The 17,065-nt window shown below is 43.7% G+C and overlaps 2 protein-coding genes across 3 annotated transcripts in view; one reads left to right on the forward strand and one right to left on the reverse strand.

Moving 5' to 3' along the window:
- Positions 1 to 10,109: 10,109 nt before the first annotated feature.
- LOC143819725 (uncharacterized) overlaps positions 10,110 to 17,065 on the forward strand; it is a 29,237-nt gene continuing 22,281 nt past the window's right edge. For both annotated transcript variants that reach the window (XM_077301631.1, XM_077301632.1), the window contains exons 1-5: positions 10,110 to 10,259; positions 11,393 to 11,780; positions 12,992 to 13,084; positions 14,480 to 14,578; positions 16,898 to 16,984. In XM_077301631.1, coding sequence (XP_077157746.1) covers positions 11,468 to 11,780; positions 12,992 to 13,084; positions 14,480 to 14,578; positions 16,898 to 16,984 — 592 coding nt within the window. In that variant the 5' untranslated portion in view covers positions 10,110 to 10,259; positions 11,393 to 11,467. The remainder of the gene's footprint in view (positions 10,260 to 11,392; positions 11,781 to 12,991; positions 13,085 to 14,479; positions 14,579 to 16,897; positions 16,985 to 17,065) is intronic.
- Positions 15,721 to 16,465, reverse strand: LOC143819781 (ubiquinol-cytochrome-c reductase complex assembly factor 6-like). The gene is made up of 2 exons (XM_077301747.1): positions 16,373 to 16,465; positions 15,721 to 15,831 (listed from the first exon to the last, which is right to left on the reverse strand). Exons 1-2 carry the CDS (start codon positions 16,463 to 16,465, stop codon positions 15,721 to 15,723), a joined length of 204 nt encoding a protein of 67 aa, XP_077157862.1.

Genomic DNA, 17,065 nt, shown 5'->3' on the forward strand with positions numbered 1-17,065 from the left:
AATTCTTCACGTAATCTGAGATGTCCAGTTTTATGGCAAGTGGTATAACTAGCAATCCACTCCTTCACATCTTTGGAGACTCCTGGGCCAATTCCGCACACATAGGATAATGCACTTTCAATGTGCTTTGGCAGCTGGATTTTCCTGTGTGGAACAGCAAAATCTACGTCTAAAGTGCATTGAAAGTGCATTATCTATTGTTTGCAGAATAGGCCCTGATCAATAAAAGGGTGAAGTAATCTTTGCAAGGGTCTCTTTAAATCCTAGGTTCCTGAGAGGGGAGCATCATGAGTATCTCTCTTAACTTCTCTTTTCTATAGTCTAAGGACAATTATTTGACTCTCAATTGGCAAAGTTGACTGTCTTCCCTTAGGAACATATTTCTGATATAACAATTCATTGACTCAACAGCTTTTACAGCTGAAGGACTGTGAAGGGTTAATTCTTCACAAACCCAGAGTGCCTAGGTTGACAGGCTGTTCCCAGAGATCCGATTGGTCAGCATCAGCTGAGAGATTTTACAGCTGAAAGCTGAAGAGGAGAATTCATTTGAAATTCAGCCCTCACAATGTGTCATTGGAAAGGAAGATGTTGGCCACTAACTGAAGGCCCTTTATCAAAGTGAAGGGTGCACTGATGAAACTGGGGCTGAGACCTGTGGCTACCCAGAATTCATGCTAATTTATAGAATTGCCTACAGGGTTAGGAGGCTGGTGGAAACAGAGCCTGCTTGGCTTCATTCTGTGAAGGTTGTTTTGTGTGGTATGGACCCTCTTTGGGGTGTCTGATCTGTGCATAAGAGGCAGTACATATGCAAGCACGGTCAAGTCATGTGGGGAGGCAGGTGGGGTAGCTTTGTCAGGTGGCCTGGAGTTAATCAAATGAGGTCTGCACCCATTGATACCCCCATACCTGTCATTTCTTGGGGGACTCAAGCAGGCAAGGGGATCTGCATTCCAGGTTGGGAATGGGTATGGACTTCCCAGGGTGCTTCTGGGGTTTGTTCTTTGCATTTGGCTGACTGCAAGTTCAGGCTCCTTCTCCTATGATACACCAATGTTCCTGCTAGAGTTAATAAAGGTTCAGGCATGTTTAAGCCAAAACTCTGTGTTGCATCTTCTTTGGGACCAAACATGCTCTCCTGCTAGTCTAGTGTTAGTATTCATATTAGTATTTGTATTTGTCAGGACGACAGGCTTCAAATAAAAACTTCACTTGTGAAAAAGTTATAAGTTTATTCGAAGCAGTTCTCCCAGGACTAACAAAGCCGAATCTGAGCAACACAGGTTACACACCAGTTCTTATCCACCACAGTTTCCCCCCTTTCCCAGGCTCATTAGGATTCACAGACCAGCCAGACACAATGTTCCCCCCCCATCCCAGGTGCCTAGCTGGAAGCCCAGCCAGACATGATAGCATTCAGTGAAATGACCTTGACGCACATCACCTAATTCTACAAGCAATACAACTGCTGCATATGGTGACCTGTATGGCCCCTTCAACTCTTTGATTCTAAGCACCATGTGTTACCTATGACCAAGCTAAGCCCATTCTGCACACTTTGGATAATTCACTTTCAATGCACTTTAGTGGTAGATTTTCCTGATTCACACAGGAAAATCCAGCTGCAAAAGCACACTGAAAGTGCATTATCCAACAAGTGAAGAATTTGAGCTAGTAAGCTTTCTGTCTATAGCATACTGCATCAATTGTAACTTCTGGACATTTTTTATAGGGCTGCCCCATATTGCGTGCATTTGACCCATTATGCACGGGGGTTTTAGCGCACATTCAGGGTGGAATGGCGGCGACTAAAATCACCGATAACGCACGGAGCCGGCTGCAACCGGCCGCAGCTTCGGTGCATGCTGCCGAAAAAGCCGCGTCAGTGAAACGCGGAAGAAAGCGCAGCTTCCGGGTGACCGGGGTGCAACCAGAAGCGGCGCCCGGATCGCCGTGTGCATAATCGGTTACTCTGGGTTTTGCCGCCGTCGCGCCCCACCCCGTACATAACCGGTATGCATCGCGTCTTCCCCCTCCGCGTTTTCCATGTGACCTGAAATCACCGTTTCGGCGGCCGTGCATAATGGGCCTTGCAGTAGTCTAACCTAGATGCAGTAGTCTAACCTAGGAAAAGCTGCTACTTGAATTCTTTAATTCTGTTGGAACAGTTACTCAAAATGAGGTGCCATCTTGGCCTAACCCATATCTAATTGCCAAAGAATCAAACATTTCTATTTAGTTAGCTCTGAATCTCTCATACGGGAGTCATAATTCTTGGAATTACGTGCAAAATCACTTAGAATGCAGTTAAAAGCTTTTTTTTAAAGTACACTATACATTATAAAACAAGGTACTTTTTAAGTTCTTTGTCATGGGGATAGTTTGCAAAAATAAATTTGCAAAGCTTTGTTTCATGTAAAAACAAAAAGAAACAAAAACAATGCTAACTGTAATTGTAACTAAGGTCACTGCTACAAGTGTGCTCAGGAAAAGCTGATATATCGAATGATAACATAGATAGAATAGATATCCCAGTGGCTGTAAAGAAGGGGTTAGATCCAGCCAGATTTGTTAATCAACTTCCCTAATTTTCTTTCTTTTTATAGCCCCTGTCACAGGACTTTTGTTCCATATCCATGATCCTGACATTAGCCTTTTTGTTACCAAAAATGCACAAACGTGTCCAAGACACGTGTCTATGCTTTACCAGATGTTGGTAACATAGCATTAAGGATTGTTTGCCAATGTTTATGAGGTAATTGAACCATTTAGAACTTAAGGTAGATAACAGGTAGTTATAGTAAAATAATAACAATCTTTGTTGGAAAGAAAGTAAAAAAAGAAATAGAAAAACATATAACTGGCACACTAACAGTCAAGCAGATAGGAAAATAAAAGGGGGGGAAAGGATTGCAATCAGTTTATTTGCCAGTACTGAAGAACGGAACGGGAGAGAGTGGTAGTGTGATGGGTGTTCTGAATGGATCCTAATCAGATGCACACTTTGGCTTGGCAAAGCCAGAGTTTTTATATATTTTTGGGAGAGGGAGTCATGCTAATCTCATGAAGGGAAGTGAAAGTCAACTTTGGACAATCTCATGAAGAGGGCATGTTAGGGGCAAGGCGATTGCATGAAGAATTTTCCATTGGAGAGGTTGGGAGCTGGCCAAGCCAGGTCCAGAGTTGGGTTTTAATGGGTCTAAACAGAGGGGGCTGGACAAGAGAAAGGCAGGGAGCACTGGTATTGGTCCTTGGGCCAGGTCATGGAAACATGACTGACAACTGGGGCATGATGGCTGCCATTCTAACCTCCGTCCCATCCCCAGATATGTGAGGGTCGAGGCTAGGATGGATCCGATTTTGGTCCTATGCAATGCAAAGTTGATCAATAACAAGGCCTCAACTTTGCAAGTTTTTTGTAGAATCTGGGGCCGACCTTGTTGCGTGACCGAGACCTGGGTGTGGGATGGTGAAACAGTCACCTTGAAAGAAGTTGCCCCGCCAGCCAGGCTTCTTGGTTCTTCACCAATCTCAGATCCATAGCAGGTGAAGGAGGTGGCAATTGTGGTCTGTGAGGCTTTCCCAGCCTCAGATATCAGTGGAGTATGTCAGCATCGTGTGGGACTCGGTTGAAAGCTTGGCTATCTGGTTGGTATACCATCCACCCAATACACTACCTGATGCCCTGTCAAGCTTGCTGGAGGCAGCGGCTGCCTAAGCATTGCAGTTTCCCAGGCTTTTGATCCTGGGGGACTTCAACGTCCAGCAGACACTCAATCCCCAGGACTTGGTTCAGTCCTGGTGTCCTCCATGGAGACAATAGGGTTTTCGCAATTTGTTGCCGGGCCCACTTACCAAGCCAGCCACACCCTTGACTTGATCTTTGGTGCCGGGATAGAGGTGGTTCTAGATGCAGCCTTGGCTGTACCATGATCAGACCACTATGCCCTACAGGCCCGGATCAAGATATCACCCTTTTCTCAATTGGGCAGAAGGCATAGTTTTGTCTGCCTGCAGAGACTTATGAATCCATTTGGTTTCCAGGTAGCTCTGTGGGACAAAGACTCCTGGCATCTCGTTTGCAGCTTCGGTGGAGGACTGGCATTTCTGTCTGGCAGGTGCCATCAACAAAATTGCTCTTTGATGTCCTCTCTGCCCTCGACTCAAGCAAGCACCCTGATAAACTGGGGTGCTTCTGGAGGAGAAGACGGAAGTGAGACAACTAGAGATTTCTTGAAAATCTAATAAAGCAATAATAAAAAATAAAAAATTAATTGAATATAATAATAAAAGTATCTGTCTTTAAAAGTATCTGTCAGTATAGACAAGGAGTCTCTGAAATCCTTTCACAGCTATGCTATAAAATGAAGAGCTTTTTTTTAAAAGTCACAAATGCCATATTTAAATAGTGGACCTAGATTTTCTTCTCAAAGTGTTTTCCTTCTGGTGAATTGGCCACAATGAGCCAACAAACTGTAATAAAATGTAGTTTCCTTAGCAAAGGGCACCAAAAGCTTCTTTAAAGGGTTTTGTTCCTACCCTTTCTGCACATGGAGCTTATGAACAGGTCACAATTAGCTCAAGGTCAAATTTGCTATAATATTGTATTTGTTGATATATACCAGGAAGAATTTTCATCCAGGGAATATTTATATTCCTCCCCTGGGTATTGGAAATTCCTGCTTTGTGTGTGTGTGTGTGTATTTGTGTGTGTGTGTTTGCAAAAAGTTCCATTAAAAAGAAACATACAGCAAGGTTTTCCAATAAACCTCTGTTATTATCTCTTTAGTCATCTTTCCTTTTAATTAAGAAGCTCTACACACTTTAGCTCTGCCAACCCATTCATCCTCTTGAGTGACCTGTTTTCACATAAGGCAACCAGTACAGTAGTCACCTTTCAAATGCTGCCATAGCTTTGGACCTTTTCACGGAGATTTTCCGATATCCAGGGGAATAATAAGAATTATTATTATTCTGCCTGGCATATTTCAACCAATACAATATACTGCAGGACAGAACCTGCCATAACAGATTAATGAGGTATTTCCCCCCCTGCCCTGATGAATATCAAAATGTATTAGGTCTGAACTTGTTGGCATTAATGGTCTACGTCCTGAGATGCCTCATGTGTGTCACAGACCCATTATGCACGGGGGTTTTAGCGCACATTCGGGGTGGAATGGCGGCGACTAAAATCACGGATAACGCACGGAGCCGGCTGCAACCGGCTGCAGCTTCGGTGCATGCCGCCGAAAAAGCCGCGTCAGTGAAACGCGGAAGAAAGCGCAGCTTCCGGGTGAGCGGGGCGCAACCAGAAGCGGCGCCCGGATCGGCGTGTGCATAATCGGTTACCCTGGGTTTTGCCGCCGTCGCGCCCCGCCCCGTGTATAACCGGTATGCGTCGCGTCTTCCCCCTCCACGTTTTCCATGTGACCCGAAATCGCCGTTTCGGCGGCCGTGCATAATGGGCCCAATAGATATTATTTTATGGTTTCACTGCTAACCTTCATTGTTCTCACCTGTTTTCCAGGTTGATTTATTGTTTCACTTCATGTTATTTTTAGGGCAAAATAAAACAGTATCTTAATGTCATAATAAAAGCATGTGTTATGGTTACATTCAAAAGGCTAGCTTCTGTACTGGTTGCCTTACCTCAAAATATATTTGATGGTTACTAAACAAAATAAATGGGTTGGCAAGTATTTAGAGCTTCATCTTTTAAAGGAAAGATGACCAAAGAGAAAGATAACAGAGGTTTATAAAGTAACCGGCAGTAAAACCCATTTCACAAAAAAATACAATGGGCTCTAGGTTGCCTGTACTCCGTTTCAAAGTCCCCACAACCTACAACAGTAGTGAGGAGTATAGAAAGGGAGCATAATCCATTCAACAGTTGACCATGACCCCTGCATGGGAGTGACAATCAGCTGTTACACCAGGGCCCAGTCTTTTAAAGACTCCCTGCCAACTTGTCAAAGCAGGCTGGGAGCATTTAAACTAAGCAGGGCCCCCAGGTTACATCTCGTAATTACAGACACATAGGGTTGTCATGATCAGCTGTAATGCAGGGACTGGTCCACTTAAACACTCCCCACCAGCCTCCCAAGGCAGACAGAGAATATTTCAATATAGCTGGGCCCTTTAAATGCTCACCACCAGCCTCCCACATACTCACACACATACTTACATATGCACCTTATTAATGCTCGCTCTTAGTCTGAGTGCATTCTCATGTGTCTCATATGATGCAGTCAAGTAAGTCACTGGAAGAACAGTGTTTACATCCTATCCACTGATCAAATGACCTTGAGTCAATTTGCTACCTAAATATGTGGCTCAAGTGTATCAGGGAATGAGAAGGTTACTGAAAGATGTGAGGAAAAGCTTTTTTTTTTTTTTTTTCAGGAGGCCACTGACAAGAACTTACCACTGAAAAATTATTTTTGCAGAAGGCCACCTTGCAGTCACACTAACAAAACAATGCAACATTTAAAAAGCAGCCATTCAGTCCATATGCTCATTTTAGGCTCATGGGGAAACGGTCTTCAAGTTATTATCTGTAGTATCATTCTGTGTCTTATTGAAATTTAATCTATTTCTGACCAACATGCCTTGAATATTCCTGGATCTTTTAAATGCAAAGAGCCCTACATCTAGGAATACTTGATAAGTGCCAATGATTCTGAATGGTTTTCTTGATGATATCTTAACCAAAAGCCTTATATATAAAAGAAAAAGGGCCATGTACGGGGCCCAGTCTGGGCCTGGACACCACCAATGTCTGGTTGGTATCCAGGTCAGTGGGCCAATGTGGATGTGCCCAGCAAAGCTGGGTGCATCCAGATTCAGCCGGCCCCTGGAGCGCCCACCTCGAAAAGCTGACTGAGAGCCACTCGTCCAACCTTGCAACCAGAAAGCTCCTAGCTGTCAAGGTGGGTGCTTCGCCGGCTCCCGCCATAGCACTGCGCACAGACCACCTGCCAACTGGCCACCCTGGCAGGTCACGGACTCCAAAGATGAGCCTGCTATCAGCCTGCCCTTTCCACCGCTGCTTCCTGCCAAAACTGCTCGCCTCACATTGCGCGTGCTGCCTAAGCCGTCTCCCGGAAAGGCCGCACCGCCAGGGGATCACCACCTTCCAGGGGGGAGCTTTCCTTCCCTCTTTGCCCCCCCCATGAATTCCGTCATGCCGCCACCACCCCCTTACCCCTTACCCCTTCCACGGCCAAGCTGCACCGCCCAGCGATATGTGTGTGTGTGTGTGTGTGTGAGTGTGTGTGTGTGTGTGTGTGTGTATGTATGTATGTATGTATGTATGTATGTATGTATGTATGTATATTAGATTTTCTTTTTAACTTGGCTATATTGAAACCTATAGCCAGTGTCCAGAAATGACAAGTTATGTAAGGTGGAATATTTGGAGATGATGAGATTAATATGTACCCATAGAGTACATCAGTTGCAAAGTTTGAAAGTTGGAGCATTTGAGGTAGCGACTATTATATTTTATGAAGTATTTCTTCAAGAGTTTAATGAAAGGGAAGTATGGGAAAGGTGTTCTCCTCCCATTGTTCTATTTGTCAGAAAATGTGTATTGTTGTTGTTGTTTTAATTTATAGGGCTGGTTATATAATGCCTCTTTTTGTCTTGTTTCCCTTTGTATCAGTGCCTTTATATATATAAATTAAGAATTTTGCCTGCTGTTTCAGTCTTCCCACGCCACAATTGATCTCCTTTAATGTGCTCATCCTTCTTCTGTTACAGAAAGACTTACCTCCCTTTTTTCAATAAATAAATTCACCACAAACAACTTTTTCCCTGACATAGTTGATTTTGCAGATGATCATAACATGGCTAGGAGAGGCTGGAATAATAGAAAATATGAGTGTCTGGAAGAAAACTATTGTTCCAATCATCCATAAATAATAGCACATGATTAAAATGCTGCAGGGGAATGGACTGCCATTACTGTCAACTGGCTACAAGCATTACTGGGGTTCAGCTGCGTTTTTCCTGTTTATTCAACAGGGAGCTCTCCTGTTTTGAACCATGGGAATTTTTCTTTTAGAGTTGCTTGCAAATCTGTTTTTTTCTAATTTATTATGATATGTTGGAAATTGTACTGGTCAATGATCATATCAATAAAAAGGAGAAGTAGTTAGTGTCTAGATGCCCCCTAGTTCTGCTGAGTAATTTTTATTTATTTATTTAATTATTTCTATTATTTGTATTTTGCTTTCTTCATCTCATCTCAAGGCGCATTACACAGACTGGGTCTACTGAAAGTCCCATTCATTGGTTCTATAGGCTCACTCTGCATAAAACACCTTGAGACCAAATCCATGGAATGAAGATTGTAGAATCAACCAGTAATTTAAAAAAAACAACAACAGAACTGAAGCAAAGAAATATTAGCATAACATTTTAAATTAGGCAAAAATCCATTGTAGAAGGCTAGTTTCAATAATCTAAACAGGATAATGTGGTCCACAGTTCCTAATAACATTATTTTCTGATTAACTTAGTAAATCTTTTTAGCACATTGAGTGTCTGTTCCCTGTGGAGAGCAGCCATCTTGGATAAATTCAGGTTTGCATAGCTAGTAGAAAGCCATGAAAGTGGGACCTTTCAGTACCCCTGCAAGGAGATTGTTCCACAAGGTCTCAATGGAGAAGGCTCTCATATGCACATTTGATGAATTTGCCATAACAAGAAAGAACAAAGGCAAATCATCCCACTTAATTGTGTGATAGGAAATTCAAAGGATATGCTTTTCTATGAGATCCAATGTAATGGCTACATGTCCACAGACCAGTCTTTTTAGACCTTTTGAATGTGGAGGTAGCACAAAATTTTTTTTTCAGGCTTCAAGCTACCAGGATGCCAACTGGCCATACCTTCCGCAACACCCCCACCCCCAAGAAGTAAAGGCAGCAAAAGTTTAAATTACTGAGACCTCTCCCCTTCCCACTCCCACAATTTGTATTGATACAAATTAGATTTTCATGATAAACAACATGACTTTGATAGATTCAGAAACCCTTTAACGGCGTAATAGATATGCTCATAAGAGTACAATATAATGGTTTGCAGACCATAGGCGGGCCCATATCCAGCCTGTGCTGAGGCAGCTGCATTGGTTGCCAATTACTGCCCGGATCAGGTTCAAGGTTCTGGTTTTGACCTTTAAGGCTATACGCGGGTTGGGACCCACATACCTGAGGGACCGCCTACCGCCCTACATCCCCCGCAGGGCTGTACAATCTCCTGATTGTTCCTGGCCCTAGAGAAGCGCGCCTGGCCTCGACCAGGGCCAGGGCCTTTTCAGTCCTGGCCCCTACCTGGTGGAACGAGCTCCCGGGTGAGCTGCGGGCCCTGCAGGATTTAACAGCTTTCTGCAGGGCCTGCAAGACGGAGCTCTTCTGCCAGGTTTTTGGTTGAGGCCGGGGTCAGCGAATGAGTGCCAACATTCCCCCCCCCCCAGACTTAGCATCTCCTCCCCACCCTCCCTGCCGCTCTGATAGCAGGGGTGGGAATAATAAGTTCCGCCATGTTGGGATTGTTTTAAAGTCTTTTAATGGGTATTTTAATGGGGATAGGACTGCTGTGACCCGCCACGAGCCTACGGGGAGTGGCGGGATATAAATCCAAATAATAATAATAATAATAATAATAATAATAATAATAATAATAATAATAATAATAATAATAATAATAATAATAATAGACAAGATGACAATTATGGTTCCTCATTTGATACCAATAGCTTTCATCAATGGGAGATTTATTCTTGGAATGGCCAAGTTTGGCTAGCCCCAAAATAGCTGATGGATCCTTCTCACTCAGCATCATTTTAACTAGCTGCTTCTCTTCTATGCAATCATATATCAAGTTCATCATATAATCACCGAGGGAATGCTATACATCAAAAACTTAGGATATCCAAACAGCAAATGTCTTCTTTTTAAAACAGATTATATTTTATTTATACAGATTAGACTTTCATGATAAACAACATGAATGGGAAAATCCCAACATTGTCTTGTTTCTTTCCTCCAGCCTTCAACTGTCCAAAGCAGGGTATGACTGGGGAACAAAGGTTTTTCTATCACTATGGAGGCAGCCAATCAGAGAGGAACCTAAGCTGATGGGAAGAGTTCCAGAATGTGTCATATCAAAGGCAAGGCCTGTTGAAGTCAGCCATTGGAGGAAGCAGGCATGGCAGGAAGAAAAGACAGAGAGAAGAACTGACCAAGGTGCCAATGTTTCCAAATGGGAACCATCGGGAGGGGTTACAGCCAAGGAACATTATGGGGCACATGACAAGTGAAAAAGGAGGCAACAATATTTCGGTTCAAAAAATGGGCCCAAATTTTACTGATCCATAAAAGATTTTCAGGGAGCTAGAAGTAAAACTAGAAAGCAGCTCTTGTTCTTCTCTATTGGATAAATCTTCTACACCACCATTTATGATTCCTCTGAGACCCCTACTTCTAATTTGTAAACTGTGGCAGCACAGAATCCTCTCACAGAAGAGCTAGGGAAGTTGGTTCCTCATCTGTGTGTCTCCCCTCCACTTTCCAGCACTCCTTCGGAGAAGAGGAGTGACTCACAAATGAACTTATTTGTCTTTTCATTTCATTAAAAACTTCTAGGAGAGGGAGGGGGGCATGGAGATTTATATTCCTGGAAGACTCCACAAGGTGATCTTCAACAATGTACCTTCTGTGATGGAAACTTCCTGTAGATGTTCCCTCAAGCCTTCCAATATGGCTATTTTATCCATTTCTAAGACAAGCTCTGAGTCTGCCTTGGTGTCTTCAGAGGTATGGTTCCTCAGGGACATGACAGCCGGAGTAAATAGGCTGTTATGTGTATTCTGAGCTATGTAATTGTTTCCTAGGATAAGGGGGGGAGGACATTCCCTGGCAAGTTCTCACCGTAGGAAATAATGGAAGTCAGATGGGACTCCCTCGGCCAGTCTTCTGTAGCCATGTTGCAAGTTTAATGCCTTTACCTCAAATTCCCACCTCACTACCCAAAAGCCTGAATAAGTCACTCTCCCAGGCTTAGAGTAGCGGAGAGTTGGGTTAGGGAAACTCAGAATCAGCTTCTAGGTGACTTGCTAATCTCACACTTGACAGAAAGGAAGTTGCCTCGTCAACTGTGTTAGAAAGCTGGATACATGGCTTGCCTCCCAGAAGCTAGCAGACTGGCAGCACCCAACCCTTGTGCCCCTCCCTGTCTCAGCATAAGGTTGCCCCTCTACAACTGTAACAGAGTATGGGGCCCAGGCTAGCCCACCTTGCAACATGCTGTGTGCATCAAGTGTTCTCTCCTGGTGATATATAGTAATGCTAACATTTGTATTGGTGTTTTCACTATACAGATCATTTGCAAAATCACCCAGTGTCTGGTTAAGCTGAAAGAGGAAGAAGAACAGGGAAAAAATAAAAGCTCCAAGATGAAAGAGGAAGATGGGGCTAAAAATGAAAGCCCCAAGAAAAAACAGGAAGAAGGTGGAGGTAAAAGTGAAAGCCACAAGACAAAAAAGGAAGAAGGTGGAGGTAAAAGTGAAAGCCCCAAGACAAAAAAGGAAGAAGGTGGAGGTAAAAAGGAAAGCCCTGAGGTGAAACAGCAAGAAGGTGGAGGTAAAAAGGAAAGCCCTGATGTGAAACAGCAAGAAGGTGGAGGTAAAAATGAAAGCCCCAAGACAAAACAGGAAGAAGGTGGAGTTCAAATTGAAAGCCCTGAGGTGAAAGAGCAAGAAGGAAGAGGTAAAAATGAAAGGATGTGTAAGCGACCAAATGACCAGTGATGTAGAGCCAGAACTGTCAGAAAGAGGGAGGAGCAAGTCTAATTGGGGAGGGACAGAATGAGGGGGAGATTTTGAAAACTCCCTGGGTTGAGGAGAATCACGAGGCAGCCTTTCTCAACTTTTTCGTCAGGTTTTGAGAAATGTAAGAAGTTGCATGATTGGGAAGCATAACTGTCTACATGCCCACCTGGGGCCCCTCGCCTTCCCAATCCCTTCAGTCCCGTCACTGGTCATTTTGGGAGTGGGGATGACCATATAAGGTCATATCACCCAATACATTTTAAAATATAATTGAAAATTAACTCTCACCCAAACAGGAAACCTTTCCAGGGCTTACTGAAATTCTGGCTGAGAAAGCTTGCTGTAAGGAAAGGACTGCAGGCAGTCTACTGAGGTTGTGTTTCCTTGAGTGAAACATGAAGCCATTCCACTGGCTTGTATGTGGGATAACCCACAGATGGAAGAAGCTTGTCCTTATATGTCCTTTAATCAACTGCTGATGATCTCAAACATAGAGAAGCCTGTATGGTGTCTGGCTAGGGTTTTAAGATCTCCTCTGGTCATCAGTGGAGGATGAGGTGTACAGTATGGCCCTTAGAGATTTGGGAGGAACCTGGAGAAGACAAGGACCTCAGTGGAGTACAATGCCATACAGTACACCCCCCAAAGATTCCATTTTCTCCATGGGATCAGATCTCTGTAGTCTGGGGATAAGCTGGTATTCAGAGAGGTCTCTGGGTCCGATCTAGAGGATGCCATTCCTAGTCCTAGTTCAGCACCTAGATGGTTCTAGGTTTCAGTTCAGTCCATAACCTTTTCCCCCTCTCTCCCGAACCCAGGAAATAGCTCTAGATGCTAAAACACCAATTGTATTGAAGTGTGAGCATAGGAACACTGGCAGCTAGGGTCGCCTGGTCCCCTCTTACTGCTGGGATTGGGGATAGGGTAGTGTTCCTAGATCCATGTTATGAAACCTGAAGATTTGAGGAAGGAGTCTGGAGAGGAATGGGACATCAGTGGGGTACAATGCCATAGAGTCCACCCCCCCAAAGCTGTCATTTCTCCCCCCAATGGAATCTGACCTATGATGGATGCCTTGGAGCTTGGGCATTATTGAGATATTTCTTTGTGAAGACTATGGACAAATTCTCTTTCCTTTTTGCTTTCAAGGATCAAAGCTCGCCAAGAGTATTGCAATTCACAGCTGTGGCTTCCTGACTACCATGATCCTGTTTACCGGAGCTATTGTGATGATTATACTATGTAAGTTCAACTTCATCAGCAGAGACTTTCATAATTAACTGGACTGACATGACTTCAATGTTGACTCATTCCAAATGAGGACAATCTGGCCTTTGATATCCCATTGATTTCTAGGGGGAGGGGGAATAAGCATGAGATTTCCATTGGAATCTGTGAGACACTTCTGTTGCTCATGACTATTTCAACGCTTATGTTTGAGATACGTTCTAAAGACCATGAGAACTTAACCACAAGCCAGCATGCTGTAGTGGTTGAGTGGTGGCCTCTAATCTGGATAAGTGGTTTTGATTCCCCCCTCTTCTGCATGAAGCCCACTTGATGACCTTGGGTAAGTCATTGTTCTCTTATGGCTGTTCTTGTAGAGCAGTTCTCTTAGAGCTGTCTAAGCTCTACATACTCCATAGGGTGTCTATTTTGGGGAGAGGAAGATAAAGATTTGTAAGCCATTTGGGGACTTTTCTAGGTAGTGATAAGCAAGGTATAAAAACGAGCTCTTCTACTTTATTTACCATATGGAATCTTCCCTGGCTTGCATGGCTGATTCCTAGATACATTTTTTTTCTGGAGGAGCAGTAGAGAGATTTTACATCAAATATCTGATATTTTTAATTCTAACTCCCCCCCCACCCCCCGACTTCATCTAGACAGAAATGTGAGATGTACTTCCATGGGTTGTGGTATCTCAAATGCTTCCAATGACACTGTGTGATCCTACACAACAACCAACAAAACGTGACTATTTGTCAAAATGAGACAGCCTTGTTGATTACCATCTCCTGATTCCTCCCAAATGGCTTCAGTGGTGACTCAGAAGCACTTCATGTCTAACAAAGCAAAAAGATGTTGAAGTTCATGTGCCAGGAATACCTGGCTTCTCATTCACTGATCGCCAAAGATAAGACTCTGTGTCCAGATTGGTGAGGGAGGTTTCCCATTGGTTAAGTATAGGTACCTGGCATGTACACACAATCAGTTTCAGGCCTGCTAGTTGCCAGCTTAAGTTTGGGAAATACATGGAGGTTTTGGGGGTGAAACCTGAGGATGGTGGGCCTTGTGGAGGGGAGAGGCTTCAATGGGTTTCAATACTGATCCACCTTCCAAACTGGTCATTCCTTATAGGTGAGCTGATCTCTTTTGCCCAGCTATCATCACTGGGCATCTCCAGCCACAAACCAGAGGTTACGCAAATAAGCTGTATATTCCATTTTTATTCATATTAGTGCATTAGATTGGCTTTGTTTGTGTACCAACTTGAGACTGGCAGCCTTACCTAATCACTACAGGGTGAGGCCTAATTAGTTTCCTTGTAGCTCTAGGTTTTGGAGACTCCAGTCCTACGTTGCAGAAGATATGGACATCTAAACTAGATTTATATTCTTCTTTTCTCTTGATTAGATGTCACTGAATTAGAAAACTTGGAAAACAGACACAGAGGTGCCAAACGAATTCAGGCATTCATAGGCTGTTACAATGACTCCTTCCAAGGTGTAAATGGTAAGCAAGTTCATTGCAATAGGGGTGCTTGGGGCCTCTGCTTCCGAAGCCCTGCTGTCACTTCCCCACATGGAAAACTTTATCCCAGATTAGTGATCTTATTCAGAAAAAAAGGGATGGGGTTGGTGGATTATAGGGATAAAGGGTGGTATGGCTTAGAGTTGAACCTTGATCATCCAACTTCCCTCTCCCAAGTATCTTGTAGATATCCCTTCCATGACCAAGAACATAAAATCAGAGAATGTCCTGGCAAATAGACCCACAGTGGATTAGAGACTATGGATATGTTTCACTAACAGTAGCATCTTCCTTCAGTTCGAGATGCCTTCCCCCAATGCCAACTATTGTTAGCAGAACAACTCTACAGGATGCAACCCCCATCTATTTCATTGCTTGGCCACAGCAGAGAGTAACAGAGGCCCTTTACAAGTGACATAATGATGTATGTACCAATCAACATGCACAGAAGGAGAAACACACCACCTTTTGCTCAAAGGAGCATCCCTCCCTCCTCTTCCCTGCCAAGTATGTTGTATATGGGCACAGAGTACAAACTGCCCAAAACTATAACATTTATACAGGTCTTAAATTTCAGGAATCCTGACCTGGATCAGCCTAGTCTTTTTTTGTTCAGATCTTGGAAGCTAAGCAGAGTTGGCCCTGGTTAAGCCTCAGATGGGAGACCACCAGAGAATTCTTGATTCACTAAACAATGGCAAGTAGTGGTAAACCACCCTTGAGTGTTCCGTCTCGCAAATCCCATGGGGTTGTCTGCATGACCATCAATGGTTTCCCCTCTTTTAAAGAATCCTACCATTAGAGAAATGGAGAGTGAACTTCGTACAAGTAAGAATATCTGTGATGTGCCTGCCAGCTTGCCTGATATAGGAAGAAACCCCTGGCAGCTTGCCCATACAGGGAAAACCCATGAACATGGCAAGAAGGATGCTAATATGTCTTGGATGATGTTTATCAAGCAGATGATGTTTATCAAGCAGATGTACATAGTTGTTGCTGAGATTCTGACCTAATTCGCTTGTGTTATTCTGTTTTTAAAATAAAAAGTGTATTTTAATGTTATAATCAATACTGAGCTCTTTCAAAATTTCAATCATTTCAATTTCAATTGTGGAGGGGTGTGGTCACTGCTGTGAGGGCTGAGCTTTGTTGTTTCTGTTTTTAAGACCTAAGAGTTCTTTCTTTAGTTCTCCAGGTTTGTGAGGAATTTCAGGTATTGTAATATCAGGCCTGTATTATTATTATTATTATTATTATTATTATTATTGTTGTTGTTGTTGTTGTTGTTGTTGTTGTTGTTATCATCATTATTATCATTACTATCATTATTATCATCATCATCATTGGATTTCTAACCCGCCACTCCCCTAAGGCTAGCGGTGGGTAACAACATGTAAAACCCCCATAAAACCCCTAATACATAAAACCCCTAAAAACAATCCCCAACCCACCCAACCCATGCCACCTGATGGCTGCAGAACTATTTGGGAAACCAGAGGTTACTGCAGATTTGGGGGGGGCAATCTAAAAAGGGGAGGCGTCAGTAGAGGCCTCAACTATAAGCCTGGCAGAAGAGCTCCATTTTGCAGGCCCTGCGGAAGGATGGCAAATCCCGCAGGGCCCTCAGCTCCTCTGGGAGCTCATTCCACCAGGCAGGGTCCAGGACTAAAACGGCCCTGACCCTGGTTGAGGACAGACGTGCCTCCCGGGGGCCAGGAACCACCAATAAATTAGTCCCTACCAAGCGTAATGCCCTGGGGGGGGCATAAGGGGGGCATATCTATGGATAACTTCTGCTCCAGCAAACATAGCCAACAAAATTGCGCTCAACATTTTCAGGTAGCGAGGCCAAGACACTCTTGCAGGCATGGCAAAGAGGCACCTGCAACTGCATCACCCCCCTATGGCTAGAGCCCCCTATGGGTAGATGCCCCCTCAGGGAAAGGACTCCTCTGCACATCTGAGGCAGGAAGAACATCTGGTCCCAGTTCTGTTATTCCAAATGTATAAAAATCTGTTTCTAGGGCAGCTCAGGAGCGCTGGATTTTGGACATGAGTCACAGTGTCACTCTTTTAGTTGTCTCAGCTATTAAAATGGCATATTGAAAAAATTCTCTGCCCTGGTGTAGAACTGGATTTCTTTCCCACAACAGGTGAAAATGAACCTTAGCTCCCTAATGGCGGATGTATCCGGGTCACCACAAGTCAATTGGGACTTGACAGTTAGTTGACCTGCACAGTGGTCTGGGAACTCAAGACTGTTTGATATCTCTCTGACTTGTATTTTTGCCAATCATTTAGCAACAGAACAATTTGGAGAAGCGAAACGACTCCTGGAATATTTGAACCAGCTGATCACAAGAAATGCTGAACTGAAAAAATCAATCAGTAAGTGTCTGTGAGCTTCTGAAGCAGTCAAGAAACCCACCTTGAAATCACACTTGCTGAAAATACTTTCATTTCTTGCCT

This window comes from Paroedura picta, chromosome 10, assembly GCF_049243985.1.
Source record: "Paroedura picta isolate Pp20150507F chromosome 10, Ppicta_v3.0, whole genome shotgun sequence".
Lineage (NCBI taxonomy): Eukaryota > Metazoa > Chordata > Lepidosauria > Squamata > Gekkonidae > Paroedura > Paroedura picta.